This window comes from Tursiops truncatus, chromosome 5, assembly GCF_011762595.2.
Source record: "Tursiops truncatus isolate mTurTru1 chromosome 5, mTurTru1.mat.Y, whole genome shotgun sequence".
In the NCBI taxonomy this organism is placed as follows: domain Eukaryota; kingdom Metazoa; phylum Chordata; class Mammalia; order Artiodactyla; family Delphinidae; genus Tursiops; species Tursiops truncatus.
This window is the reverse complement of record NC_047038.1, coordinates 74,450,269-74,478,111: the sequence shown is the minus strand read 5'-3', so window position 1 is coordinate 74,478,111 and position 27,843 is coordinate 74,450,269. Positions and strand designations below refer to the sequence as shown.

General features: G+C 40.9%; 1 protein-coding gene across 2 annotated transcripts; it reads right to left on the bottom strand.

The window, feature by feature from the left end:
* Window positions 1–1,110: 1,110 nt before the first annotated feature.
* Window positions 1,111–27,315, bottom strand: TMEM165 (transmembrane protein 165). 2 transcript variants are annotated; one of them, XM_019928156.3, is made up of 7 exons: window positions 26,872–26,976; window positions 24,916–25,035; window positions 15,672–15,897; window positions 7,487–7,662; window positions 6,751–6,933; window positions 2,888–2,993; window positions 1,111–2,162 (listed from the first exon to the last, which is right to left on the bottom strand). In XM_019928156.3, exons 2-7 carry the CDS (start codon window positions 25,024–25,026, stop codon window positions 2,086–2,088), a joined length of 879 nt encoding a protein of 292 aa, XP_019783715.1. In that variant the 5' UTR covers window positions 25,027–25,035; window positions 26,872–26,976; the 3' UTR covers window positions 1,111–2,085. The 2 variants fall into 2 exon arrangements, with proteins under 2 accessions (XP_019783715.1, XP_004324837.2); XM_004324789.4 differs by lacking the exon at window positions 24,916–25,035 and having other exon boundaries at window positions 26,872–27,315.
* Window positions 27,316–27,843: the final 528 nt, after the last annotated feature.

The window sequence follows — 27,843 nt, the reverse complement described above, 5'->3', positions numbered from 1 at the left end:
GCATTAGCAATTTTTACCTTGTAGCTAAGGTCTGAGCTGCCAAATTCTCTGAGTAGTTGTGTCCTGTTACAAGATTGTGGTGCCTCAGAAAGCTTCGCTGTTATTCGCCGTTAAGCTGGTGCTGGGACCAGGCGGCCTGCACTTCCAGGTGTGGGCTATGATGGTACCAGCTACTTTCTAACAAGGAAGTATCCTTTCTATTCTTGGAAAAGAAATAATGCAATTCCTCACTTATTCTGTTTGTAATAATCTAAGGCAGTATTAGGGGTATTTAACTCCAGAGAATTCTGGTGTAGTTTCAGGATTTAACCTGAGATTTCTTTGAAGTGCTTTATCTTAACTCATGGACATTGTGGTTTCTTTACGCTGTAACACACACTTTTCATGGTAGAGAACTCCTTAAAAGTTTCTAAAAATGACTTTTTCAGAAATATGTGAACTGCTGCTTTTTAACGGACACTTTTAGATCTCCTCACAGTAATGGTTACTACTGCAGAATGACTGCTGTATTGAGAATGCTGGGTGATTAACGAGATTATTTCACAATCATCTGTTCAAGTTACAAATGACTGTACATTGTGAACTTTGTAGTAGCTCAGTAAACCTGACTTGCTCTGGGTCTGCTATTACTTCACACAAGGAACATGTGGGAGTTTCTATAGAACAACTGTCCCTTCAGGTCTCTAGAGGCTTCTGATGGCAGTGTTATTGCATATGGTAACAGAGCCTATGAGGCTGGGAGAAAACAGTTATGCTGCTTGGACGGAACAGTTAGTACTCAAGTTAGAAGAGACTTACTTAAATGACAGTGATTACTGAAGTTGCTATGATAACATGAGGTGCCCTTCACCATAATCGGTGATTATGGTCTCTAGAAGTAAACTGGCTTGACTCCCTGCTCTACCATGTAACCCTGGATGAGTTAACCCTTTTTTTTAACTTTTTATTAGTAGCTACTCCCTCACAGAACTGTGTGAAGGTTAAGACAGTGCTTTAGAACAATGCTTTGCTACTGTTTTTTATATCAGCTTTAGAAACTGGTCTATAAATGTTAATGATTTGATAAATTAGAGTTATGAACTTGCATAACACACAAGGAAAAACAAGCACTGGTCATAACACTTTTTTATTTATGTTGTATCTTTGTTACATTGTTTATTCAATATAGAAAAAATATGAATACACTCACGGTATTCTCTTTTAATTTGGTAATTCCACATGGTCAAATATTGACTGACTGTTATTATATTGGGTTTCCTACCCAATTGAAAAAAAGAATGGACCTGGCAGACAATTCTTGTCATGTTATTAACAGCAATACATTTCCCTTGCTCTTAAACATACAAACAAAAACCCTAATTTTTTTTTTTTTTTGCGATACACAGGCCTCTCACTGTTGTGGCCTCTCCCGTTGCGGAGCGCAGGCTCAGCGGCCATGGCTCACGGGCCCAGCCGCTCCGCGGCATGTGGGATCCTCCCGGACCGGGGCACGAACCCGTGTCCCCTGCATCGGCAGGCGGACTCTCAATCACTGTGCCACCAGGGAAGCCCCAAAAACCTAATTTTGAAAAGACTTCTGATTATTCTGATAAACCACTGCTTACTGGCTCAGGAAAATGTTTTAAAAGATAGCTAGATGATAGAAATTAATTCATTCTTCCCCCAGGAAAAATTTTAAGGTAAACAAACGTCGTAAAACACCTCAGTTATTCAGGACAAAACTCATAGTCCTTGCAAAGGGGTCAGTGCTGAAAGAGAGTCAAGTGGCAGGCCCCCTGCCGAACAATGGCTCTCTATATACTACCCTCACCTCGCCCCGGCCAAGAAAAGGAGACCATATTCACATAATTAAGCTGGAGAAAAGAAAAAATCCACACTTAGATATCAGTTGTTTTTTTTTTTTTTAAAAATCCATTTCGCAAATAGAATCAGTGATTATTTCTCTTGGACATAATACTTCATTAAATGGGTCAAACTCACAAATCAATGCTACAAAATACAGTATTTTCCATCACTTTTAGTTATAATATACACTATGTACATAGTTCACCTATCTTAGACTAAATATAAATGAACAGTATCCTGTTAAAAACCAGAATCAGGACTTATAAATAGTGCAGAAAACGCAAATGCCAAAAATACGATGCCTCCTATGATTGTCACTGTAAGAGAACAGAAAAAAATTTAAGGCAAAATTCCTCTAAATAAGCCCTGATGTTGCCTATTATTCTTCTAATCTAGTAAACTAACATTAAAAACAAATTAGGAATACTTGAACAAATTAGAAACACTTCAACCTCATTTCCACAGCAAAATACTTAACATGCCCGACTGTGAACAGTTAAGAATCAGTTTATCTTCCAGCACTCTTTTACTAACAGAATTATTAAATTGAAACAGTGCTGACAAGCAACAATAGAACTATAACTCATCTTAAAAGCCAATTATATAAGAGAATTTTCAACAACTTCTGACCACCAAAGAGACTATTTTTATTCCATCTTTAAGATCTATCAGCTACGTAGGAAATTTTCAGCTGAATCAGTAAATATGGTCTCCATCTATGATTGCCAATCCCGAAGACACATTTTCAAAGCTAAAAAGTTCTCGTATTTCCACAGGGTTGTTTCACTGACTTAAATATGTTGACAGAAAGCTACTATGAATCCAGTAATGCTTTGAGATGGTTCTGTATTTTACTAACACCTCCAAGTGAAAAACAGTCCATGTTTGCCACAGCAGAGCCAGTACGTTGGACCTCTAAGAGATTATCGTAGCAAAGACCAAGTCTGCTTCAGAAGAAACACGTTCTCTTTTCTAACCTCAGTGATTCTAAAAGTTAAAATAAATGGAATTTTCTTTCTAATTAAAAAAAAAAAAGACTTACCAGTTCTGACAGAGATTTTTTGTGCTATCATTCTTCCTCCAATTACTGCCAGTCCAGTGCAGAAGCAGTGTCCCACTGTTCCACCCACTGCTACGCCATAGGGGTCCTGGAAACATACCATTAATTTAAAACCAAGGTTGAAACTGCTACCTGAGAAAGATAACTATCAAGCAATGAAAACAGAGGTCAGTAACAACAACAAAAAAAGCATAAAACAATTCTATGAATTAGCTGTTTAATTTATGAAAAGTGTCATGGCTGCTTGAAAGAATATGTTCCATTTATACCTATGACTAGAGATAAAAGAAGAATAAACTCAAATCAATGTAGATCAAAGTAACCTAATTCAACCTTTCAGCAGTTGTTGAACTTACTTCACAGGCACTATTTAGCTCTTAAGTGACAAGTGCCAAGGAGACGTACCCTAGACACCTCTTCCCTCAGGCAGTATTTGATACTGTCTAGAAACTACATAAGAGCGTATAGCCTCACTGTACTTCCTAAGAACAGAGACCCTGCCTCTCAGTCTCCACTGTGTCCCAGTGCTTTACCTCAGTGTCAGGACACAGGATTCATTCAGTAAACACCTGCCACCAAAGCAAACTGGAGGCACTCAGATTGGGAAGACCAGTGAAAGTTTTCCAGAAAAGACAGCCCTGAAGCACAAGCGGAAGCACCTGACCTGGCAGCAGGCCAGCAGCAAGAGGCAGCTGCGGAGCACTTGAGTGTTTCTAGAGAGAACCAGTGAGTCACGAGAGGAGGAGTCCCATCAAGGAGGGGGCTGGGTCATGAAGGACCTGTACAAGCTTAGAGTTTAGACTTTTTAAGACACTGGTTTTTATCTGGGGAGTGACAGACAGGTTATGCTTTAAAAGTCGAGTCTAGAGAGTGCACTGGAGGGGAAGAAGACTGAAGGCAAAGTGATCAATCGAGAGGCTACAGCAATAGCCCTGGGAAGAGACAGTGCTGGCCTGGATTGGCATGGGAGACTAGGCAGAGAAAAGCAGACGGATTCGAGAGAAACTGAGGCACTACTGATATACCTTAGTGGTAAGTGAATGATAGGAAATGAAAAAAATCAGGCCTGACACTTGAGTTCCTCACCCATAATTCTCTAGATGAATTATGGCAATACCAATGTGATTTAAAAGGTAGAGGAAGCAAGGGAGAAAGGGTTTGTGGCTGCCAACAAAGGAGTTAAAAGTAGAGAAGTTCAAGAATCAGTTGAGTTCAATGGAGAAGAAGTGATGGGACTGAACATCATAACCCCAGGAGAGAAGGTAGGAAAGCGCTGACGATACGATCATGAGGAAAGCAACACTGAAGAGCTGACAGGGGAAGAGGAGCCCAAGGGAGACTGAACAGGTGGCCAAGCAATTAGCCTCCCAAGATGACCACGGCAAGCCCCACTGCTGGCTGCAGTGAACTTAAAGCACCAAATCAACCGGTGAGTCAGAAACTAGAGCCCAGTGGGTTCAGTAGGCAAGGGAGTAGAGCCAACTCCTGTTCCCATCACAGCCAAGCCCTCTGAAACTGAGGGAAGTGGGGGAGGAAGAGGCTTATATTTGGAAGAGAAGCAGAATTGAGGAAGGGGTAAAACTTTTTTAGATGAGAAAAACTTGTGCATATGCTCGCAAAATTAGGCTGGAAGAAAGGCCAAGATTTAAGCTGTAAGTGGGAGCACCGGGGGCTGGAATCCAGAATACAGGTGGGAAAGGACCCACTGTGATGGGTGGCAGTGAAGAAACAATGACCTCTGCTTTCTTCTGTGAAGTGGCAGGAGGCCTGTTTGCTGGGGTGGGCAGTGTGTGTGTGGACTGGGGAAATGGAGAGAGCTGGAAACTGTCTGTGAGGAATGGAAGAGTGGGACCACATTTCCTAAATTCTGTTATAACCTCTAAAACTAATATCCCAGAAGATGGTTTCATTCTATCTGAAAGTGACACTTGAAAAATCACTGGATTTAAATAAAATTAAATGGTTCCTTTAATACAGCATTTTTCAGAGTCTTTGGTATTTTGTATACTCCATCTTCAAAACAAAAAAACCAGGATATATTATTTGCCAAATCTATTTGACCCTGCAAACTTTTTCCTCAATTTTTTTTTTTTTTTTTTTTTTTTTTGCTTAGTACCCATTAACATCTCAAAGGATACTAGGATTCTGTGACATCCAAACTGAGAACACTGAGTTCTACTGGGAGCAGAAATGAAGTTCAGACTAAAATGGACTGGACTAGACTACTGCATGGGTTATACAAAAAAGTTACCAAAAAAAATTAGGAAGATTAAAGTAACAAAGACAACTGCATCTGTGCTCATGAAGAGCCCATTGCATGCGCCCGTGGTGCTGCAGCGTGGAAGGTGGCTGACACTGAGTGCTCCCCACAGTGGGGACCCTATGTGCATCACTTTGTTTCAGCTCAGAGCCACCCTGGATGTAGACGCTGCAGTGATGTGCTCGCATGGCCAGAGACTCAACCCCAGGCCGCAGGTGCCGCACTGCTGGCAGGGAGCAGACCCTGGGGGCTCAGGGAGTCTCGAGCCTGTCCCAAGTCGCTCGTGCCGCTTAGACGACAGTATTAAGAAAAATGCAATGATTCTGCCGTCACGACAGCTCACATGGCAGAACCAACCGCCACAGAATGATCACTTGCTTTCAAGTCCCAATTCTGACAATCTGAGTACCAATAAAAAAGGCTGGAGACCAAGAAAAATATAGGTCAAAGCCATTACAATGACATTTTAAAAGAAAGCTTATGTTTAATACGGGACTCAAATGAAAAATCGAGTTCCTTTTTTTCCGCATTTTTGAGGCTTCTCTGACAAAACAGCCCATCCTCAACTATCTTAGCCCTGGCTTTCAACTCTTGTTTTATATTTTGAACTGCAGCCTATGTTGAGGAACTTGTTCTTTTTATGGTAGATATTTCCTAGGAGTTAAAAATAAATTCAAATCAAGCTTGCTATCTAAACATCTTACCAACTGATTAAAAACAATGTAATCTCATAGATATAAAAATATAAGAAACAGCATTAGTTAAGATCAAGAAGAGCTGAAAAGCAGCAGCAGCCTTCCATCCCACAACCGTCTCTTCAGGAGACCTCAATCAGTGTGAACAATAACAGACACCTCATGTAAAACTTTACTCCCCTCAAAAGAAATGAGGGTTAAACACTTTCTCAACAAACAGTTATCTTTTACAGAGTGGCATCTGACAACTATGAAGAAGATACAGCAGAAAAGCCTAGAAGGCAGACAGCCTCGGCTCTAGTCCTCGTCCCTGCTACCAACTAGCTTCTGTCCCCGGACAAGTCACCCAGCCTCTCTGGGCCTCAGGATCTTATCTGTAGAGCAAAGGCTAGAACGAGATAATCTGAAGTCTCTTCTGGCTTAACATCCTAGGACTGAGTAACCTGGGGCTAAGACTTAACAACTTTTCTAAGTAACCTCTGCAACACTCAAATTAGTTTTTTAGCACAAGGAACAGAAGAAGCCAAAGATATCTACTTTCAAGGCATTAGGTATTTATTGCCAAATTGGCCTTCAATAATAATATACCATTTATGTTCTCAACATAAAGTATACAAAGGAAGTTTCTGAGAAAAGAAAAAACTAAGCCAAAACAACTGCCACACCATCATTTTGGCAAAATTGAAGGGAAGAGGAGTCAAAAGAGAGTAATCTGACCGGCTGTAGAAACTGGGAGGTGGTCAGTTTTAAAGAGCGGTGGCATAATTAGATCCAAAACAGTCTAGCATATGAAGTCATCCCTTGACCCACCCTGACTCTGTCCCGTGACCTCTGGAGCAAAGTAACATTAGTTAGTTTTAATACAGAAGCAGTCTCCACGTACCACTCACCTCTCTAGCTGCCAAAACAATTGTAGTTAGTTGAGAGCGATCACCCCATTCTGCTAAGAATGTTAATGTAAGAGCTTGAACAAAGATGGGTGAAATAAAATGCAGCCACTTTTTCTGAGGTATTGTTGTGCTTGTACCCGTTTCAACATCTCCTGGTCCATTTAAGAGTTTGGTTCGTTGAAACTAAATTTCAAAAAAAAAAGACATTAATTCTAGGAACCAAGTCAATAGAGCACAAAATTACTTAATCTTTCTTTTAAACAGTGTTTAAATTCCATGGGAATATGCTCTGAGAAACTACAGTTATGTGACCCCAAACTTCTCTTTTGAACCACTGGTCTCACATAGCAACAAATGCTATATTCTCAATTTTTCCATTTCTTCCCAATGAAATAAACAATATTAACTGATCACTCATTATCCTAGATGCTGTGGAAGGAAACAGGTAAAATTATAAACTGCAGTTCCTGTTTTTCAGGAGCTTATAGTCAGTCTAATTAAGGAACTTGATTACAGGTGTTCAGTATTCATCCCCGAGTCCTTTCTCTACCACAATCACACTAACCCAGTCCTATCACAGCCAGATGTAAGAACGGAAACTAAACAAAATAAGCTATTTCTGTGTAGCCCACACACATCACAGATATGGATGACTATTGGAAAACCTCTGGATAGTGTTTACTCTTAATAGTTGAGTGCCTTTTTGGTCCAGATGTTTAACAGTGCTCTGACTTACTTCTTCATCTTTTTTCTTTAATTCTGCTTGAACTTCTTCTAGCTCCTCTTGACCTTCATCTGGACTCATCTTTAAGCCTTCCCGAAGCATTCTAATGCCAAAAATGGCAAATAACGCAGTTGAAACATAGTATGTATACACCCTGGGGATGACTGTGGTGGCATAGCCAAACAGAACTGCAAGGAAGTGCAACAGTGTATTGGTTAATTCGCACATTATACACCAACCAAAGAAACAGTTAACTTCAGAAGTCATCATTTACCACTGTTTTAAAGGGAAAATGGTTCACATTAGAAGCTCAGCTATTACGTAATAACCCTAAACTCCACTTCTTTTCCTCCACCACTATCGAACCCTTAGCTCTAGCCAATGACTCATCACAGCGTAGCAAGCAATCAGTGGTGCAGGTTGAGGTGGCAGGGCTTGCACACGTATCTCTCATGAGATGATCATCTCCTCTTCAGGCACCCGCCAGGGGCTGGCTCGCCACAGGTCGTGCAGGGCACAGAACTTTAGTTGGGAGGTTAACTTTGATGCCCTCTATGGATCCCATGATCTAATAACCTGGAAGCTATGCCACTGCCCTATGTGATATTTCTTCATCACAAATCTTTAAATTACAAACTTCTGTAGTGAAGAATCACGACAAGATACTCATGTGGCATTATTCAAACTCTGCAACTATTTAAAAATAAGTATATCTTATGAAAGAAAACTAATAATTCCATATCTATACATATACACATACATATATATCCATACAAACTCACATATATGTAACGTAACAAACTTATTCAGTACTATGCTTTCCTATCATCAAGTACAGAGGGACAATTGTATAAATTATACAAAAAAACTATACTTGGAACTATCGATATATCAAGAACCTAAATCCTACCTGTGAAACACATTCACTTTGGTAATATGAAGTTAGTAATTAAAAACTATGTAAGGGCCAGAGGGTATTTGCATATATATAACAAATGCAATTACTCTTTGCTTCACCAGCTCTTTTTATAAAGTGGGCACAACACTTACAAAACTGCCTGAACATCAAAAATATAACTGCATAGATAAAGCATTCCTTGCTTCATTATATTACAAAATGAAAAAGACTTTAAAATCATGTTTAGAAATGTAAACCTATGCTTATGTGCATATCTGTATCCAAGTTACATAGGTACGTGTGTATATGTACCTGCACACACACACATAATACAGACATATATTTTCTAGTTCCGTCCACTGAGAAGGCCAAGAAGCCAAGACATCTCAATGACAATGAGCCAACTTTGCACCCAGATCTTGATTTCTAATACATTCCCCACTAAAAGGCTCCTCAGAGAAATGGCTAATTCTAGGACTGGGCAGAGCAGGTACAAGACGAGCCTGCACTATCCTGTTATACTAGAAAGTAAGGAAGAACAAAAACACATAATAGCATGTCACAAGGACACAGGAGTCAGGCTGGAGGGGCTCCTAGCCGTCACATCTGGGACAATTTAAGGAACAATATAGTTAAGTAATTAATTATAAACCACTGAAAAAAAGGAGTTCATGAATTTATATTGATAATAAACATACAAACCAATGGGAGGTGGGGTGAGCTCTTTATCTTAGAGTAACATGCCAGGGCCCACTGGTAAACGTGGATGGGGTACTGGAATTAGCCATCATTTTGCAAGTGTCGAGGTGAAGTTCAGATCATGTAAGAGCCATCAACTGACGCTAAACTATGGGGAACAGGGTATTTGTATTGTCTTAAAGTGTCTCCCTAAAGATTACATATTAATTGCAAGGGAAGAAGAAAAAGAGTATACAAAGAGAAATCCTTACAGGGCGATCAAAATTAACATCGTCAGTGAGGGACAAATGGGCATCATGTGCTACCAGATGTGATACTCTTTTAAGAGGGACATGCATCACCTATACAGTGTTCTAGTCAAGAATGCATAACCTCAATCTAGTCATGAGGAAACATCACACAAACACAAAATGATGAACAGCCCATTAAAGGGGAGGGGGATGTACCTTAGAAAAATATTATAGAATACATAAGAAAAAACTACAGAGATATTTCAGATTAAAAGACTGAAAAGAACTTAATGTACCACCTGACCTAGACTAGATTCTCTACAAGAAGGAAAAAAGTGCTAGAGAGAATATTTTAGATCAACTGACAAAATTAAAATATGGATGATAGAGTAATGTATCAATGTCTATAAAGATATGTGTCTATGTACTTTATTTCTCTATAGATATATAAACTGTGTGTATATGTACATATACTATATACCTAGAGATATATAAATTATGTGTGTATACACATAATTTTATTCAGATATAAAGGGATAGGACACAAATGCTAAAGCAAATGTGGTAAAATGTTAACAACAGGTGAATCTGGATAAAAGGTATATAGGTGTTCTTATACTATTTTATTTTTGCAACTTTGTAAATTTAAAATATTTTCCATAAAAGGTTTTTAAAATTTTAAAAAGCGACGTAGCAAACCTTTTAAAATCTCCTAAATTTGGCTTTCCTTTTACCTTCAGATAATCTAAAAGAACTATTTACTGACACAATCCCATGTTTTCTGCCTTGACATCTCCATAGAGAGAAAAAACGATCTGGCACTATAACCTTGTTCTTCTTCCCCTGGTTGCTGTCCCTCAATTTCCTCATTTCTTGGAAGTCTTTCCTCAGACACTCGAGTACTTTGGTTCTGTGAACAAGGAGAGGTTATTTCTCTTTAAGCAAGTGATTTGCATCAAGTCAGAAATCACTGATTTACAAGTAATTAAACTGAAAACACTTGGCACAAGAACATTAGTGTGAGGGGAAAAAATGGCCCAAGGATAAAACTGTGGGGAATATCAATATTTATGGTACAGTTTGGTTTTTTTTCTCAGAGGGATAAGACTATAACTCAAAGCAGGGGGCATCTTAGAAGCCAAGAGAATAAAAGGATGAGAATGCCCATGAATGTGGCCTGAGGGGCTCATTAAAATGAAAATTGAACTCTGTAATAACGAAAGCTGATTACTGAAGCCTTTAAAACACAGACTTTCCGGGGGACACGGATGAACAGTTTGTGAAAGAATCTATTTGCAGAAGTTCAACTTCCATGGGTACTTTTCCCTAAAACTCATCTGCCTGAAAACATGCTTGTAGCTGAGGAGTTGTGCGGGTTCTCCTTTCTCACGTCCCTTCTTCACAGCTGCCCTCTGCTCACTCTACAAAGATGCCTTTCACCCAGCACCTATGGTGCGTTTCCCACAGTATGGAAAGATATCCTAGGGCACCAAAGAGAGGGTCTGAAATACTGGTATCCCCAGTCAAGGCATCATAAACCAGAGACGGGGCTTTGGGTCTTCCCTGTCTTATGCAAGTCTCCTATAAGGCCACGGCATTAGAAATAATGGCATTTTAGGCACCGGAAATAATGGTCATGGACGAGAAACAGGGTATTTGGACCTCAGTAGGAATACTTTTTACTTAGAAATTGTGCTTCCTTCATCCTCCAACCAGGGAGATGCTTTTCCCTAAGGCAAAGAGAGCATCAGAAAAGATACTAAATCCCAGTGGCTTATTTCCCCAGGCAGCTCACACTGAGCTGGGTTCCAGGCCCAATCTGGCCAGCCAACCATTTTAGAATTAGAATTCTAAACAGCTAGTTGCCATGGGGACATATATCATGTTTATTAAATTCAAAAACCAAGTAAATGTCTTCTGACAGAAAATAAGCCTGACTTAGATGGTTCACCGTGGAGCAACTGCCATGGCAATGAGGCAGTGTGGCAGACAGCTCCCATAAACTGAATGAGCCAAAGCTGTGGCTCCAAGGCTCCAGGAAAATAGATTTTAAACATGTGATCTGATACAATTTTTAAGATGAAATCATTTATTGGTGAAAGTACGCTGAAATTAAAAATATTTCAATGTTCTCAACCATTTCTAAATATATCCAATTAAACAGGGAATTGGGTTGGCCAGAAAGTTTGTTTGGGCTTTTCCCCAAGATGTTACAGAAAAATCCGAATGAACTTTTTGGCCAACCCAATACTTCTAAGTAAAAGACTAAACATGTATAAGAACAGTCATTTGATGAATTTCAGAAAAACACTTTTTGGTATACTCGATGGTTTCCAACTCTCTGCTTCTAACAAAATTGACAGAAGACCTTATTAAGTTGTCAGTTGGTAAATCATTTAAAATCTCCTGATGATAGACCAGTATGTGATATTAAGCGTATATATAACCCAGGAGTTCAATGAACTGAGTGAAGTGGCTATAACAAAATTCCTTCCTGTCTACTTATGTGAATAAAATTTCTCAGCTCTTATATCTATTTCTTTTTTTTTAGAAAGACCAGAATTGATTCTAAACCTAGCTTCATTCTAGCAATAATTATCATCCGTGGACATATAAACTAATTTTAAAAGAACAGTTCTATCATCTCATTAAGAGATGCATTTCCAACTTTTAAAAAATGTTTACTTAAATTTGTGATATATTTTGCTTTGATCAACTGTATGCTAGTAATCAAACTGTATGCTAGTAACTATAACTCAATCGATAAACGTTAACATTTAGAGACTTAAAAAGGAAATTTTCACCATCTTCTAAAGTTCAATTTAAATGCGTATTTTTGCTGCAGATAAATGACAGTGTGATCCATAAAAGATTTTCAAGCAAAAAACTTATCATCGTTAGAGTAAAATTGTATGAGGAAAGTAAATGAAAGTAAGAATTAACGGAGGAAAAAGAACAATGTAAATTTCCAAATGTTAAAGCAGAGTTTACTCATGTTTTTTTAAAGGAATGATGGTGGCAGTGATGGTAAGTATCAAATTGCTAATGGTATTTAGATTCCATTAGGTGTATTTTACAAGAACAGGCCAAGTAGGCCCGAGCCCTGGGACAGCTGGTGCAGGCCCACCCTGGCTGAGTCGGGAAGGAAATCAATGTTGACTTACAGCTGCTCCTACCTCCCCGCTCATCGCTCTCCTTCCTCTCAGGCCTTCTTCCAAATCTGCCCTGGGTTTCGCTATAGTCACTCCTCCTAAGGAACAAACTCACAAAAACTGAGAAGTTGCCTCTCTTGACGGCTTTGAATTTTAGTGAGAAATTCCGAAAACAGCCAAAGACAAGAATGCCTGATGGAGGCTGTTCAGACATCGAGCTCTCTTCAGGGTGGGACGGGGCAGGAGGAGACGCCTCTCACAGCCTCCGCACTACTGGCTGCCCGTGCCCCTTCCACCACGCATGCCTGGGCACAGACCCAACACTTTTCTAGGCACACAGGTGGTTCTAAACAAGTACTTATTGAATTAACTGGCCATTTTTGTAAATCATGTGAAAACATCCAAATGAATGGTTCAGTTGTGCCCTGGGCACAGGTGAACCATACCTAGATGCAAAGCCTCTTTATGATAAGGGGGAAGAGAACTAACCGTTACAGAACTAACCATCCTATACAACATGGTTTGCTTGTTTTACTTCATTTAATCTTTCTTACAATTCTGTAAGGATTGTTACTATCAGTATCCTGAGTTTACAGCAGACAAAGATTCTCCAGGAGCTTAAATAACTTAGAAAGTCATAATGGAGTAAAAATATAGTTATTTCCCAGTGACTCTTAAGCTTCAAACCTTTTCCCAATAAAATTTTAATTAGCAAACAGATGACAGTAAATTGTTCTCAGAGGAAGGATTGGGGGCCCATAGCCACCCTGACTGTGCAGCCTCCAGCCCTCATCCACCTCCCCCTGCAGAACCTCTTACCCTGAAGAAAACCATCAGAAACCCCTGGATTCAGAGACAGACACAGCCTTTGAATCCCAGCTCCACTGCCTGTGAGCCATGAGTGCATAATACGTCTCTGCTTTCTGTTTGTCCATCTGTAGCAGGACAAAGGGTTGTCCCGAAGCGGGCCTGAAGCATCATGCACACAGATGGTACTCAGCAAATGGCAGCCGTGTGACCTGCTCCTGTCTGCATGATGAGCAAGCAGTAGAGGCTAGATTCAGCCCCAGGCTCAAGACGTCAGGTCTCGTGCCTTTCCTGCCCCCCACCCCCCAGCAGCTCCACGCTCCTAAATAGAACATAGAAAAAGGGCTCAGGACCCAAAGGCAAGCCAGCTTAGGAGCGAATCTGGAATGCTAACAAGAAAGAGCACTGGCAAACGGAAATTTTGCAAAGGAAAGCGCTGGCTCCACGCTTACAGACTGCTGAAATTCCCCCGGAACTGAACTCAACCATCTAGGGGGAATGGGTACAGTGTGACCAGGCTGATGGGAAAAAAAATGGGGTCAACAGATTTGACCGGGGAAGCAGTGTTTAACCTATCTCGAAAGACTGTGTTTAAAATGTATGATGTCTGAAATTTCTTTTTTAATCAGTTTGCAAATGCAATATAAATTTAAATATTGTGTAACAAATGTTAAAACACTTATAAGACAAACATAAGAAAACAAAGAATACCAACTATAACAATTCTACACAATATACCAAAAATCAGATCTTTGAAACTCCTTGAACTTAACGATGAGAAGTGAGAGGGGGTATAGTTTTTCAAAATTATTTTAGAGATATACAAGGAAGAGGTTTGAAGACCACTGATACAGCCCATTCCTTCAAATAGTCCAGGTGAGAGGAGCTGTCAGTACCAGCAGCCAGAGGGAGGTGGGCCAAGGGTCAGGACGAAAGAGACCAGCCCCACTCACCGCTGAGGGAAGGGAGCTAAACCCATAGAAGAGGGGGGGGAACGCATGGAGCCAGGTTCTGAGGAGGGAATGGGTGGAGAGAGGACAGCCTTCTACTTTATCCTCAAAGCTGGAAGTTTCAAAACTAAAATTCTCTGATATTATTCAAACTCATTCCAAACAAGTGACTTCACCATTTACAACCTGCTCCACTATTTCCTAGAATCAAAATTTGCTTTTGAAGAGAAAATTTCTGTGTGTGAAATATGAATAATGCTAATATCCAAATGTGAAAAGTAGTCAATTTTTTTATTCAATAAAATACTCATTATAGTAGGTTTAAAAAGACAAACTTTAACAAGCATCCAAGCATCCAGAAATAGAACCTGTCCTGTACTTTAAGAACTGCGTTTCAGGAGAAATCTAAGGCATGCTGAAAGAGAGGAGTGAATGACTGAGCACCTGAAATATAAGATCTCATTTTAATATAAACCGCAACCCTGTGAGGCAGCTAGATACTATCTCCAGTTTACAGATGGGGAACTGAAACTCAAAGAGGTTAAGTAACTTACCATTAAGTTAATACACAGCAGAATGAGACTCCAATCCAAGTCTGGCTCTAAGGGGAAAACTCGCTATTTTCCATCCAACTACATGGCTCAAGGTAGCTTTTGAATCAGAGACTAAACTATGTTTAATTATGTAGTGTTAAGTTTACTTTCTCCTGGTCTTAATTCTTTGAAAAATTGAAGGCTATATAATAGTAACTCAAATAGTAATATAAACCGGGAATCTAAGAATGTTTCATTCCCTACTGTTGGGGTAAGAGGTTAAGAATAGCTTAACAGAACACAATACTGTGAACATTACCCCTCACTACTGATTACCAAATGCCCTTCAACAGAAAATACACAATTCTCTGTGGTTGCTTGCGTCCTGCTTCTAAGATATCAGATATAAATTTCTCTGGACTTAAAAAGGAAAAAAGAAAAAAAAGCAAGGATAGCCATAGCAAAAGCAAGGGTCAAAAAACTAGTGAATAAATGAGGAGCATGTATCTTGACTGTGAATAGCTAAAAATTTAATTTCAGGGCTTCCCTGGTGGCACAGTGGTTGAGAGTCCGCCTGCCGATGCAGGGGACACAGGTTCGTGCCCTGGTCCAGGAAGACCGCACATGCTGCAGAGCAGCTGGGCCCATAAGCCATGGCCGCTGAGCCTGCGCGTCCAGAGCCTGTGCTCCGCGACGGGAGAGGCCACAGCAGTGAGAGGCCCATGTACCGTGGGAAAATAAAAAAAAAAAATTAATTTCAGAAGTGCAATATCGTTTTTAGGAATTTATGTACTGTAAACATTTTCTGCTTACTAAGTTCTGAAACATGAACCAAATTCCAATATAACTAGTTGAATGATTCAGTGACTTAACACCACCATGCTTTCTCTTTAATTCAATAAACTCATTAGGAGGAAAAAGCACTCACCTGATAAGCACGTCATTAGGCCCAAGGCAAGCATAGCACCAGCCAACACTGTCAAACGATTATAGCGCATTGCCATGATGGCTGCTATAAAAAATGTCTTATCACCCAGTTCAGATACAATGATAACTGATATGGCAGCCACAAATGCATGGATAAATCCCAAATTAGTTTGGGTAGCTGGATCTTCTTTATTGGTATGAACTGGAGCAGCTGGTGTAAATCCTTTCTGAAATTAAAAAAAAAATACATATTAGCTACTTTTTTGAAAAAAGTCATTATTTAAAATTATTTTATTTTGTATGTGAATTAAGATTGTTTTTCTGTCATGGTCATTAGACTTATTTACTGTCTAATCACTTTGAAAGCCATTAGCAATGACAGAAGCCTCTGATGGATGCCTGCTACAATGGAAATCCAAGTACAAGTCTACAAAACAATTAAAAAAAAAAAGTAGAGACCAGTTATATCCACACATCAAAATTACCTTGTTTTCTAAGTGTGAGTTGAGATTTAGTTCTTAGCTATGTCTCATTCAAATTTTTATTCATAACTTGTGTGTAAGACCCAAGGTATGCTTATCAAACATTTAACAGGAAGCTGAGAGAAATTTCATGAACACTTACGAGAACAAAGTAGGATCCGGAAAGCTCTCAACAGGCTACAAGAAGAGTTGCCTCTAGCTAAGATGAGATCTAATATAGCTGGATATATGGTTGGTCCTACACTAAAAATATCCTAGGCTGAAATGTGGCCTAATAAAAAAGATAAGCCAGAGTCTCAGCTGGGGCTAAGGTCATTCTGAGTTGAAAATGTGACAAAGCTCCAAAAAGGCAGCAAGCACTTTAAGCACTTTAAAGAGTTAGTGACAAGCCCATCTTCTGTGCTGCATAGCCCTTACCCAAAGTTCTGTACTGGCTCTGAGGCACCACATTTTAAGAAGGCACTGCCCTCTGAAGATTACTGCAGACAAAAGAGACTCTAAAGCCAGGGACTGGCAAGCAACAGCTAAGAGTAAATCCAGCTGAGAATGATTTTTACGTTTTTTAAGGGTTTGCAAAAAAAAAGAAAAAGAGAAAGAGGGAGAGAGGGAGGGAAAGGGATGGAGGGAAGTAGGAAAAGAAAATTATGCAACAGAGACCTTAAGTAGCCTGCAAACACGTGGCCCAAACCTAAAGTATTTATAATCTGGCCCAAGACAAAAGAAAGTTTGCCAACTCAGTCTCTAAAACAATCACATAAGGGACCAGGAAGGACTGGGTGCCTATGTTCCAATAATTGAGAAAGTCTGATGAAAGTCTATATGGTCCCAAGAGATAGAACTAAAAAGTTATAGGTGGCATGGCAGGTTGTAGCTTAACACACACAAAAGATTTCTACTCCACAGGAGCCCCCAGAGGCTGAAATGGACTTCTAGAGAGTGTAGCAAATTCCCCCCTCAACGTGAGAGTTCCAGAGAAGAGAACCACCACCTACAGAAAGTGTGCTCATCAGAGGTTCTCAACCAGGGCGATTTTGTCTCCCAGGGGACTTTTGGCAAAGTCCGGAGACATTTTTTTGTCACAGCTGAAGGGAAACTAATGGCATCTAGTGGGTGGAGGCGAGAACTGCTGCTACGGACAGGACATAATGCGTAGGACAGCTCCTCACAACAAAACATTATCTAATCCAAAATATCACTAGTTCCTAGGGGGAAAGACCCTGGACTAAAGGAATCACTTCTAAAGGCCTCTTCCAATCTTAATTGCCTATCTTTAATTAATTTTTAAAGCCTATGAGTCTCTAGAAACCTGAGGGGTAAAAAAGAAAAAGAAACCCAAGAATGTATGTGATTTTGGACAGAGTATAAAAAGTACTTTTATTCACAAAGGCTCCAGTCAGAGATAAGAATAAAATCCTAAAGTTTTAAGTGTGCATGTCATTCCTTAACACATGACATAAACTTGACTCCCAAATTCCACGGTAAAGATCAGAAAACTTTAAGCATTACTCAGACTAGACCTCTGAGCTAAAAATTGGGGAAATTTAACAATTTAGAAAATACTTGGTGTGAGGGCTAAATCAAAAGGGCAGCCTCAGAAGCTAGCTCTTGATTAAGCAAGTACCATTTTAAGGGATTTTAGCTTTCTCTCCATTATCATTTTAATTCCAACTATGCTGATCTTCTTGTCTCTTCCAATACCCTATGAGCATTAAGCATCATAAAAAATATAAGCATTTTCATTTAGCTTTCACTAATGCAACATTTTCCTCTTGGAAATACCTTTTGAATGAAAAAGTTTCATTGCAAAATATTTAGGACCTGAAATCCAAGAAAATTTTTTAGGAATAAATATTCCTAAAACATTTATTTACAACCAATTAGCTGCAAGCTCAAACAGAAAATGTTTACTTTTAAAAACAAACAATAATGATCAAAACCACAAATTCTCATTGTTTTATAATTCGCAGCTATAAAACCGTGGCCACATTACTTAGCCTCTCTGTTCCTCTGTGAAATGATGAGAATAAAACTTGCCTTGCAAGCACAAAGCAAAACAAAACTACATATTCTTAAAACCTTTCTATATACAAAGCACAAGAAAAATTAACTTACAGTTTTTGTTATATATTGAGCTCGTCCTGGATAGCCAAAATCAGTGTTAAACAGCCACCAACCATGGTGTGATAAGAATTTAAAACAAAAGTACCAGGGTATTATGAAGATAGAAGATTTAAAAAACTTGAAGTGTTAATAAATAGGGGCAGAAAATGATCAATTACCATTCATTCATTTGTTGTCGATCAATTGCCCAAGTGATTACTGTGTACAAGGATCATCTCCTTTTTCTAATTCACCTTCAGAGTGACAGAATGTACTGGTTTAATAGGTGGGCTCTGGAATCAGACTTCCAGGGTTCATAGCCAAGGTTATTACTGGTTACTGTATGACCCTGCGCCAGTAAGTTTACCTCCCTGTGACTCAAGTTACATCTCTAAGATGAGGGGTACCTATACCTTACAAGGTTGTTGTGAGGATTAAATGAATTACTACACATAAAGCCCCTAGGATGGTGCCTAATATACAGTAAGCACTCAGTTACAGTCAGTTATTATAGCACACCACAACGTGACCAGTTGAATCTTCCTAAAACTAATTTCATCATGACCTTCTTATGCCTAGAACATAAAATGCAAATACTTAATTCTGGTAACTGTCCAACATGTCCCATCTAATCACATACCAATTCCCAAAGTGAACCTTGGTGAACCTCCCTAATGAAGGATGAGCCAGAGCAGCACTGTCCAACAGAAAATAATGCAAGCCACATAATGAATTTTTAAAATTTCTAAGGGGGGCTTCCCTTGTGGCACAGTGGTTAAGAATCCGCATGCCAATGCAGGGGACATGGGTTCGATCCCTGGTCCGGGAAGATCCCACATGCTGCAGAACAGCTAAGCCCTGGCACCACAACTACTGAGCCTGTGCTCTAGAGCCCGCGAGCCACAACTACTGAGCCCGCGAGCCACAACTATTGAAGCCCACGCGCCTAGAGCCCGTGCTCTGGAACAAGAGAAGCCACCACAATAAGAAGCCCTCACAACGAAGAGTAGCCCCCGCTCACCGCAACTAGAGAAAGCCTGCGCGCAGCAACGAAGACCCAACACAGCCCAAAATAAATTAATTAATTTTAAAAAAAATTAAAAATAAAATAAAATTTCTACGGAATTCCCTAGCGGTCCAGTGGAGTTAGGACTCCATGCTTCCACTCCAAGGGGCACGGGTTCGATCCTGGTTGGGGAACTGGGATCCTGCAAGCTGCGCAGTGCAGCCCGAAACAGTAAAATAAAATAAAATTTCTAGTAGCCAGATATTAAAAAGTAAAAACAGATAAAATTACTTTTAATATTATTTAATTTAACCCAATATATCCAAAATACTACTCTAGGAATATTTTTCAAATGACTAATGAGATATCAGTATTTAACCCTCTTTTTTTGTTCTTACCAAATCTTTAAACACCGGTGTGTATCTACTCACTGCACACATCTCTTGCACATCTCAGTTTGGACCTGCCACATCTTTTCAAGTGCTTAAAAACTGCCACATGGCTCATGGCTGTAGTGCTGGGCAGTGTGGCTCAAGAACACTTCAAGTTTTGGGGTAACACAAGCCTTCAGTCACGCAGTCCTGCTTCCCTTCCTACCTTCCTATCATTATGCCCCTATTCATCCACATTCCTCAAGCCCCAACTTATGTAGAGCCTCTTGAGCAAGCCGTACCTCAACAACTCCAGCCCCTTAAGGATCCCACTTCCCTCAAACTGCAGGCATACTGTGGGCAATGAGTCATAGCAAGTACATGACTGGAACAAAGTTTGAGGTAGGAACACTCAGGGAGTTAACCGTTTTGTCCTAGAAATGCGTATAAATGTAATGTTATCATATGTAATAATTAAGAGACATAAATAACTAAATGTCCATCCATAAGGAACTGGTTAAATAAATGGTAGCTCCATATACTGGAATATTACGGGGCTAAAAATAAGAACGTTTTATATATACTAATAAAAAAATCACTAAGACATTTTTAAGTTGAAAAAAGTACATCTTATGTACATAGTTACTGTATGTATGTTATGGGGTGGTGGGTTAGGGAGGTATATAAAGTATATACACAGTTGCTAATGAACCGGAATTCTCAGGACACAGTAACAGTGGCCAGGGAAGGAACCAGGATGACTAGAACAGGTGTTGGCAAACTTTTACTTAAAGGGCCAAATATTTAACCTCATGGACCGTAAAGTTTCTTTGGTATACCCAACTCTGAGGCTACACCCTGAGATCAGCCATAGGTAACACTTAAACGAATGGCCTGGCTCTATTCCAACAAAACTTTATTTACAAAAATAGGCAGTCAGTGGTAAACTACAGTTTGCTGACCCCAGTCAGTGGTAAACTACAGTTTGCTGACCCCTGAGCTAGAATACAAGAGGAGGTGACACACTTCTCATTCTACATTTTTCTGTACCTTTTGGATTTTTCACCATGCACATGATTAAAGACACCTATTGTGCACCACTTCAAAAATCTCTTGACCCAATCTCTTACTCCAGCTAGGGAGGACCAATTCCTTGCAGGCTGTAACTAGCTTTAGGCAGATCCAACCAGAAAGTAAGCGCGGTGCACATACTTACTCACTACACTACCCAGAAGTATACAGGAGTTAACCCCTGTGGGGCAACCTTTGACCAATGCGGAGGAATCGATTCTGAGGTTCATTACATTAGGCTCCCAGAAAGTCGCTGCAGGATTCATACTAGTCACTCGTGGAGTGGCTAACTTCAAAATGCATCAGGTACATGCATTCTCCTTCTGCCCTGGACTGACAATTTGAGAAAATACAGGCTTTATTCTGATAACAGGGAGTAAACCACCAGATGAATGGTTGGGGTAAGATAAGAAAGATAAACTGGGCTCGGACCGAAAAGCCTGTATGTTTATGGACCAGGCAAGCAAGAAGCCCTTTCAAGTTTCTGAGTAGAAGACACAAATGTAATTAAGGCACTGTGACTAACAGATCGGTACAGAAAGTAGAGAATATAGAGAATACAGGCCACTGGACCAATTAATTAGAAGTTAGAAATTAGGAGGTCTGCTGCACAAGACCAATGTTGAAGACAAAATAAAGGAAAACATTCTGCACATGATGAAAAAGAAAAATTAACAGAATTTTTTAAAGGCAAAGAATCAAAGATGCTATTCATATTCCCATAAGGTATACGGAAAAGAGGAATAAAAATAAGGGGTTTGGTTTCACACATGTTCAATTTGAGGATAAAAAGCATTTCAAATAAAGCTTTCCAAGAAGTCATCAGAAATGAAAACCTGAGTTTAGGCCAGCACAGCCTCAAGGTATGTATTTGGTTGCTGGCAACCTGAATTTATCAGCTAGTCTTGCAAAGGCAGAGATTACATTGAAAAAATGAACCTTAGACAATGTCTATATTTAAGGAAGGTGTGGAGGGGGGAAAAAAAAGAGAAAACAAAATTGTCTTTGATATTTAGAGGCACAGGCAGGAGAACACCACAGATGGTTCAAGTTAGGGGCAATCACCATTTCACTGAGCTGCTAACTAAAGGCCAGGGATTTCCATGTACATTGTTTTGATACTCAAAACCTTAAAGCTGTTATCCCAACTTAACACAAAAGGAGAAGCTGAGAACCAATAGAGTTACACCATTTCCTCAAGTTCATACAAACCAAGATACATCAGGAGTCTTAAAAAAGTGGATAGATAATAGCGTCAAACAGGAACTGAAAAAGAGCCCTGGATTTAGCAATTAAGTAGGTTACAGGTATCCTTCAAAAATGAAATTTCAATGTAAAGACATGGGCTGATGCCAGATAACAGAAGACTAAAGCAATGTGAAAAAGCAGCTAATTCCCTAGTTAAAAATTTCATTTACAAAACTGAAGAACAGAAATTAATGCAGCCAAGTAGAGTTAAGTCATTGGCCTTTTTTTTTCCCTCCAAACAGGAGAAACCTGTGGGCATGTGTAAGCAGATAGAAAGGAACCAAAGAAAAGGAGAGAATAAAGATACTGTAGGGAAAGTACTGGAGGTCAGAGGAGAATGGGCACATGGACAGAAAGAAATATGGAAAGGGTGATCGTTTTGTCCAATTCAGAAGAAAGGCAGAAAGTACTGGCATAGAAGCAAATATATAGATTAGTAAAGGACAGTCACATGCAGCAGTGACTATATTTCCAATTTTGGCATTCCACTAGTCAGTTACACAGTGTTAAAGTAATGAAACACAGTGTTTTCCTTAGTACAAATACCACCCTTTCAGTATTTTAATTTGGGTCTGAAACTCAGATCATTTAATTTGATCTGAAACACAAATTATTTACATCCTGATAGCAGGGTCAACAACTTATAATTAGAAAACAAAACCAAAAAACTTACTGAATAAAACTCTTTAAGTTAAAATTAGTTCCAAATTGAAAAATTGTTAAAAAGCTCCCTCATTTAGAGAGTATCCTTTTATTCTTTCATTTTCTTCAGGAGATGAAAATAACAATTAACAATGAAAAAATAATTCCTATTCTAGTTCCAGGGCTCAAATGAACACATACGTGACTGTAATGAAATTGATACAGATACCTGCATCAGAATCATCTACACGTGATGAACTAGAGAAGATGAAGATGCTTTCTTTGGAACAAAAGCTAGAGCCTGCTACCAAGAAAAAGACTGATGTCCCTGCAAAAATAAAGTCCCTCAACAAAAGTTACCACCCAAGAGGTAAGATTATTTGAAGATGAAGAAGTCACAGGAAAACGCTTAGAACTGTCTCAGAACTGTCTCCTTGCCATTACTTTATTATATGAAGTCAGAAAAACCTTTCAGAAATTGGAAAAATGTGCACAAAAGTACACGTGTAACTTAAACAATGACACCATGGATAATCTTGGTTTTAAAAGACTGCATTAATATAAAGAAATAGGGCTTCCCTGGTGGCGCAGTGGTTGAGAGTCCACCTGCCGATGCAGGGAACACAGGTTCGTGCCCCGGTCCGGGAAGATCCCACATGCCGCGGAGCGGCTGGGCTCGTGTGCCATGGCCGCTGAGCCTACGCGACTGGAGCCTGTGCTCCGCAACGGGAGAGGCCACAACAGTGAGAGGCCCGCGTACACACACACACACACACAAAAAAAAGGAAATAAAATTATATTTTATTATAAATTTTCACTATCACCTTTTATTTGTGGATGTTTGACCTTTTTTCCCATACATTTATTTTATTTATTTATTTTTGGCTGGGTTGGGTCTTCATTGCTCTGCGCCGGCTTCCTCTAATTGCGGTGAGCAGGGGCTACCCTTCCTTGCAGTGTGCGGGCTTCTCATTGTGGAGCACGGACTCTAGGCACAAAGGCTTCAGTAGTTGTGGCACACGGGCTCAGTAGATGTGGCTCACAGGCTCTAGGCGCGTGGCTTCAGCAGTTGTGGCTCATGGGCTCTAGAGCGCAGGCTCAGTAGTTGTGGCGCCCAGGCTTAGCTGCTCCGCGGCATGTGGGATCTTCCCAGACCAGGGCTCGAACCCGTGTCCCCCGCATTGACAGGCGGATTCTTAACCACTGGGCCACCAGGGAAGCCCTAGCTTGTTGTTTTTTAAATAATATTTTTATGAATGTTACTGTTAATTCATATTAGAATAATATATTTAACAATTACATTTTTCTAAATACATTTTTATTTTAATGAATCTTTAAACAGCTTTGTTTTTATGAATGTTACTGTTTCATAATGTATTTATAAATTTTGACATTTGAAATGTATTAAGTGTATTTAATTTCACTGATTTTTATTTTAATGAATTGCTTTGACAGCAGAACACCAACAAATAAATGCAGTAACATCATGATCGTTTCATTCTGACACAGCAATCATGAGTAAGACAAGGGTCTTCATACCCTTGGCATCAGTCTTAGCTGTAAGGAGGCTAGAATTGGGAGTTTGGACTGGATGGAGCAGGACTGCAACTTAATGAAAATGGAAGAAAGTTTAAAATATTGTGTGGAAGGCCTTGGTGTTAGAAGATAATAGACAAAAGAAATGCCAAGAAACAGTAAAGCAGAAATACAGTAAGGAGAATGTGTACGGGGTTGAGTGACAGGCTTCTGCGGCTTTATCAACAGCGCTTCACAACCAGAGCAGTCCTTCACTGGCCCTTCCAGAATACGCAGCAAATTATAAATTACCTCTGTTAAATCTAGCTGATTTCCCCCAACTAAAGGGACTTAATGCTTCTTGTACTACATACTCTGCCCAAGGAAGGATAAGAAAAAAAACTGAGTATGTCACTAGAAGTAAACTGCATAAACGAAAGGATCTCAGTAATCTTGCTTTAAAGCACCCTATAAGATACAACTACAGGGCTTCCCTGGTGGTGCAGTGGTTAAAAGTCCGCCTGCCGATGCAGGGGACGCAGGTTCGTGCCCCAGTCCGGGAAGATCCCACACGCCGCGGAGCGGCTGGGCCCGTGAGCCGTGGTCGCGGAGCCTGTGCTCCACAACGGGAGAGGCCACAACAGTGAGAGGCCCGCGTACCGCAAAAAAAAAAAAAAAAAAAAAAAAAGATACAACTACATTTTTATAATACATCTTATATTTGAAAGCTTACCAATACATTTTTTCCTCTCCATTTTCATAAGTCCACACTCACACAGTGGCATGAAAGCATATATTTAAACATCCTACCCTTTTAAAAGATCTGCTCCATGCAGTTGCAAAGCAAAACAGTTGAAACTTTCGGATATGCAGTGATGCTGAATCCTTGCTTACGTGGCTATTAAACTGAACTCTGGCCATATTTTACTTCTGCCAAGTGGACAAAAAAAAGCAAATGATACTTACATTACATAGCTTAGAAAATATGTGAAAGGAAAATCTCTTCCAATATACTATAATACCATAGAGGGAAAGACACTTGAGCCATAACAAAAAGTTACGTGAAAATATAATTAAAACAAAATAATTAGATTCTACTACAATACAGAACAAAGAGAGTAAATTCCTATCTAAGAAGAACCACATAGAATATATCAAAATAGTAAAGACAAAAATCATACTATCTTGTGCCTGTCCCTTCCCTTCACACCCCCAGTTTTAAAGACAAGCATCCTTAAGACACTTAAATATGGTCACTGGATACTGCTGCCTTTTTTTTTTACACGACTATATTTCTCCTAGCTGTCTAAAAAGGTATCGATAAGCATACCTACCATTATCTGTATCTCAAAAACCACTATATGACTAAAACTTTAATGCAAGGCCTGGAAAGTTACACAACCCAAAATATTTACCACTTTAAAATAAACTTCTGATAGTGAGTTAAGTGGCAGAAAGCTAAATGATGAACACTAAGAATGAATTTCATGAATCACCATTTCAGTTCAATTTCAGAAGTGGAAATGGTGAGCCGGGTCAGCTGAGCCCACGAGTGACAGGCAGGAGAGAGAAATAACTTTTTGCCCAGAAATTTTAGGGAAGTCTTCATGGAGAGGAGATATCTGCTGGTTCTTGAAGGGTGGGAAAGGTTCTGATCAGTAGGCTTCAAGCTCACTAAAGCCCTTTTATTTAGAGGCCTTTTGTTGGAGAGACTAGCAACAGAGCACATGGCATGTCTTGGATTTGAGTACAGCATATGATTGCGCAAGGGAGTGAGGACTAAAAAGTCTAGAGAGGTTGACTGGAGCCGGATCACCAAAATACCTGAACATCTTGATGAAGAGGCTGGACTGAAATCATTATGCCGGGAAACTCACTAAAGATTTCTGAGAAGGAAAATGGAATTCAATGTTTAGGAAGTTTAGTTACCTGGGAACATGCTGAAGGTAGCCTGGGGTGGAAACGGGAGGGTTAAGTGCCAAATGGTCCCCTACTTGAAGACACTACAGAGGGCCTCGATTCAGGAATTCAAATTGGAAACGAGGAGAAAGCCCAGGACCCATACTGGGACTAAATTTAAAAACGCTGCTGAGATTTTGAACACTAGTGACTGATTCTATTAACATAAATTAAGATGTTAATTAATATCTACTTAGTGAAGGCCAAAATGCAGGATTCTGGTACACTTATAAATTTAGTCTTGGCATCCCACACCGCTGCAGCACTCCTTACTGTCAAAGACTGACTGTTCCTCTGCATTCCTAAGGCTACTTCCTGCAAGCCAGAGCACGTTTTTAAAAAAGTGAGAGTCACGCTTCGTTATCCATATACATTTGGCAAAAATCACAAGTCGTGCAAAGCTGAATTTGGTAAACAATTTGGGATAGTCTGTTTCAACAATGAAATGGCCCATGTTATTATTCTCAGAGAATACGAAAAGCCTCCCAGCTGCCCTCCGTTAAAAACTTTCTACTTGGGATGAGTATTTCCATCTCTCTAGAATACATCTGATCAACAAGACGCCCATTCCTCAGTAGCATCTTTATCCTCCCGAGCTAAAGGCTTACAGTTGGACTCCCAGCTCTGCTCTCCCCTCCCCTCCCCCCATAAGGAGCCGGGCGAGGCCAGGCCCGACCCGGGAAAAGCGCACTCCTCGGTCTTCCACCCCAGGGAGCCGGGGCCGGGCTCCCCTCCCCCCGCTGGCAGCCTGCGTCAAGGGCGGCGCTCCGGCGGCGGCGAGTCTGGTACCCGGCCCGTCCTGCTCACCTCGGCCCGGGCCGGCTCGGGGCCCTGCACGGCCGCGGGCTGCTGCTGCAGCTGCTGGGCAGGCGCCGGAGGTTCCTTGTTCCGGTGACTGAGGTCTTCGTCGGGTACGGCCCGGACCCCGGCCGGGGCCCACAGCAGCGGAAACAGCAGGAGCAGAAGCAGCCGGGGCGCAGATGCGCGGCCGCTACCCCGGGCCGCCGCCGCCATCCCGCCCGCCGAGACAGCCGCGCACGGGCGCCTCAAGAGGAAGTGCGGGCGACTGGAAGCCTCGACCCCGAGCCGTCCCCGGGCGCGTCCCCCACGCCTAGCCGCCACCTTTCAGGGAGGAGCCTGCAGCATGCGGGAAGTGGCCAGGGCGGACGTGAGGCTTAGGTCAGGCCGGCGACCGTGGCCGGGGACTCGCACTCTCCTCGCCCACGGTGGCCACACGACTCCGCGAACTGTCCCAGCGCAGCCCGGCCCAATTCCTCCGGGCTCCGCCCCTGACTGTGATGGCCTCCCATTGGCCCGGCGTCCGCCTCGGCGTCGTGACGTCCTCGGGCAGGTTGAGGTGCGACTCGCGCCCTCTTCCTATTGGACCCGGCGCTCCCGAGATACAGGTCGCTGCGTGACCTTCCTCGCCTCGCATCCTTCTCGCGCTCCACCTGGGACCCGTTTCCCATCTGTCTGTCCACCGTCCCAGAACCGCACGGCTCTTTACTTCTTGTTCCCTCCTGAGTCTTTTGCCCTAATATCCAGTCCAGCCTGTCTCTTAGCCTTTCCTAGATGTCAAAGTAGTTCGAACGCCCTGGCTACGTGGCAATTGCGGGAGCTGCCACAGCTTAGCCGGGTTCCGCACTCCTTCACCGATTCTCGGTGCCGCCTCCGACCCGGCGATCTACTGAGGACAATGTGCTTAGAGCGTCAGGATGCGATTATCTAAAACAAACCTCTGAGATGAGACTTAGGAAATAACAAGAAAAATTTCAAACC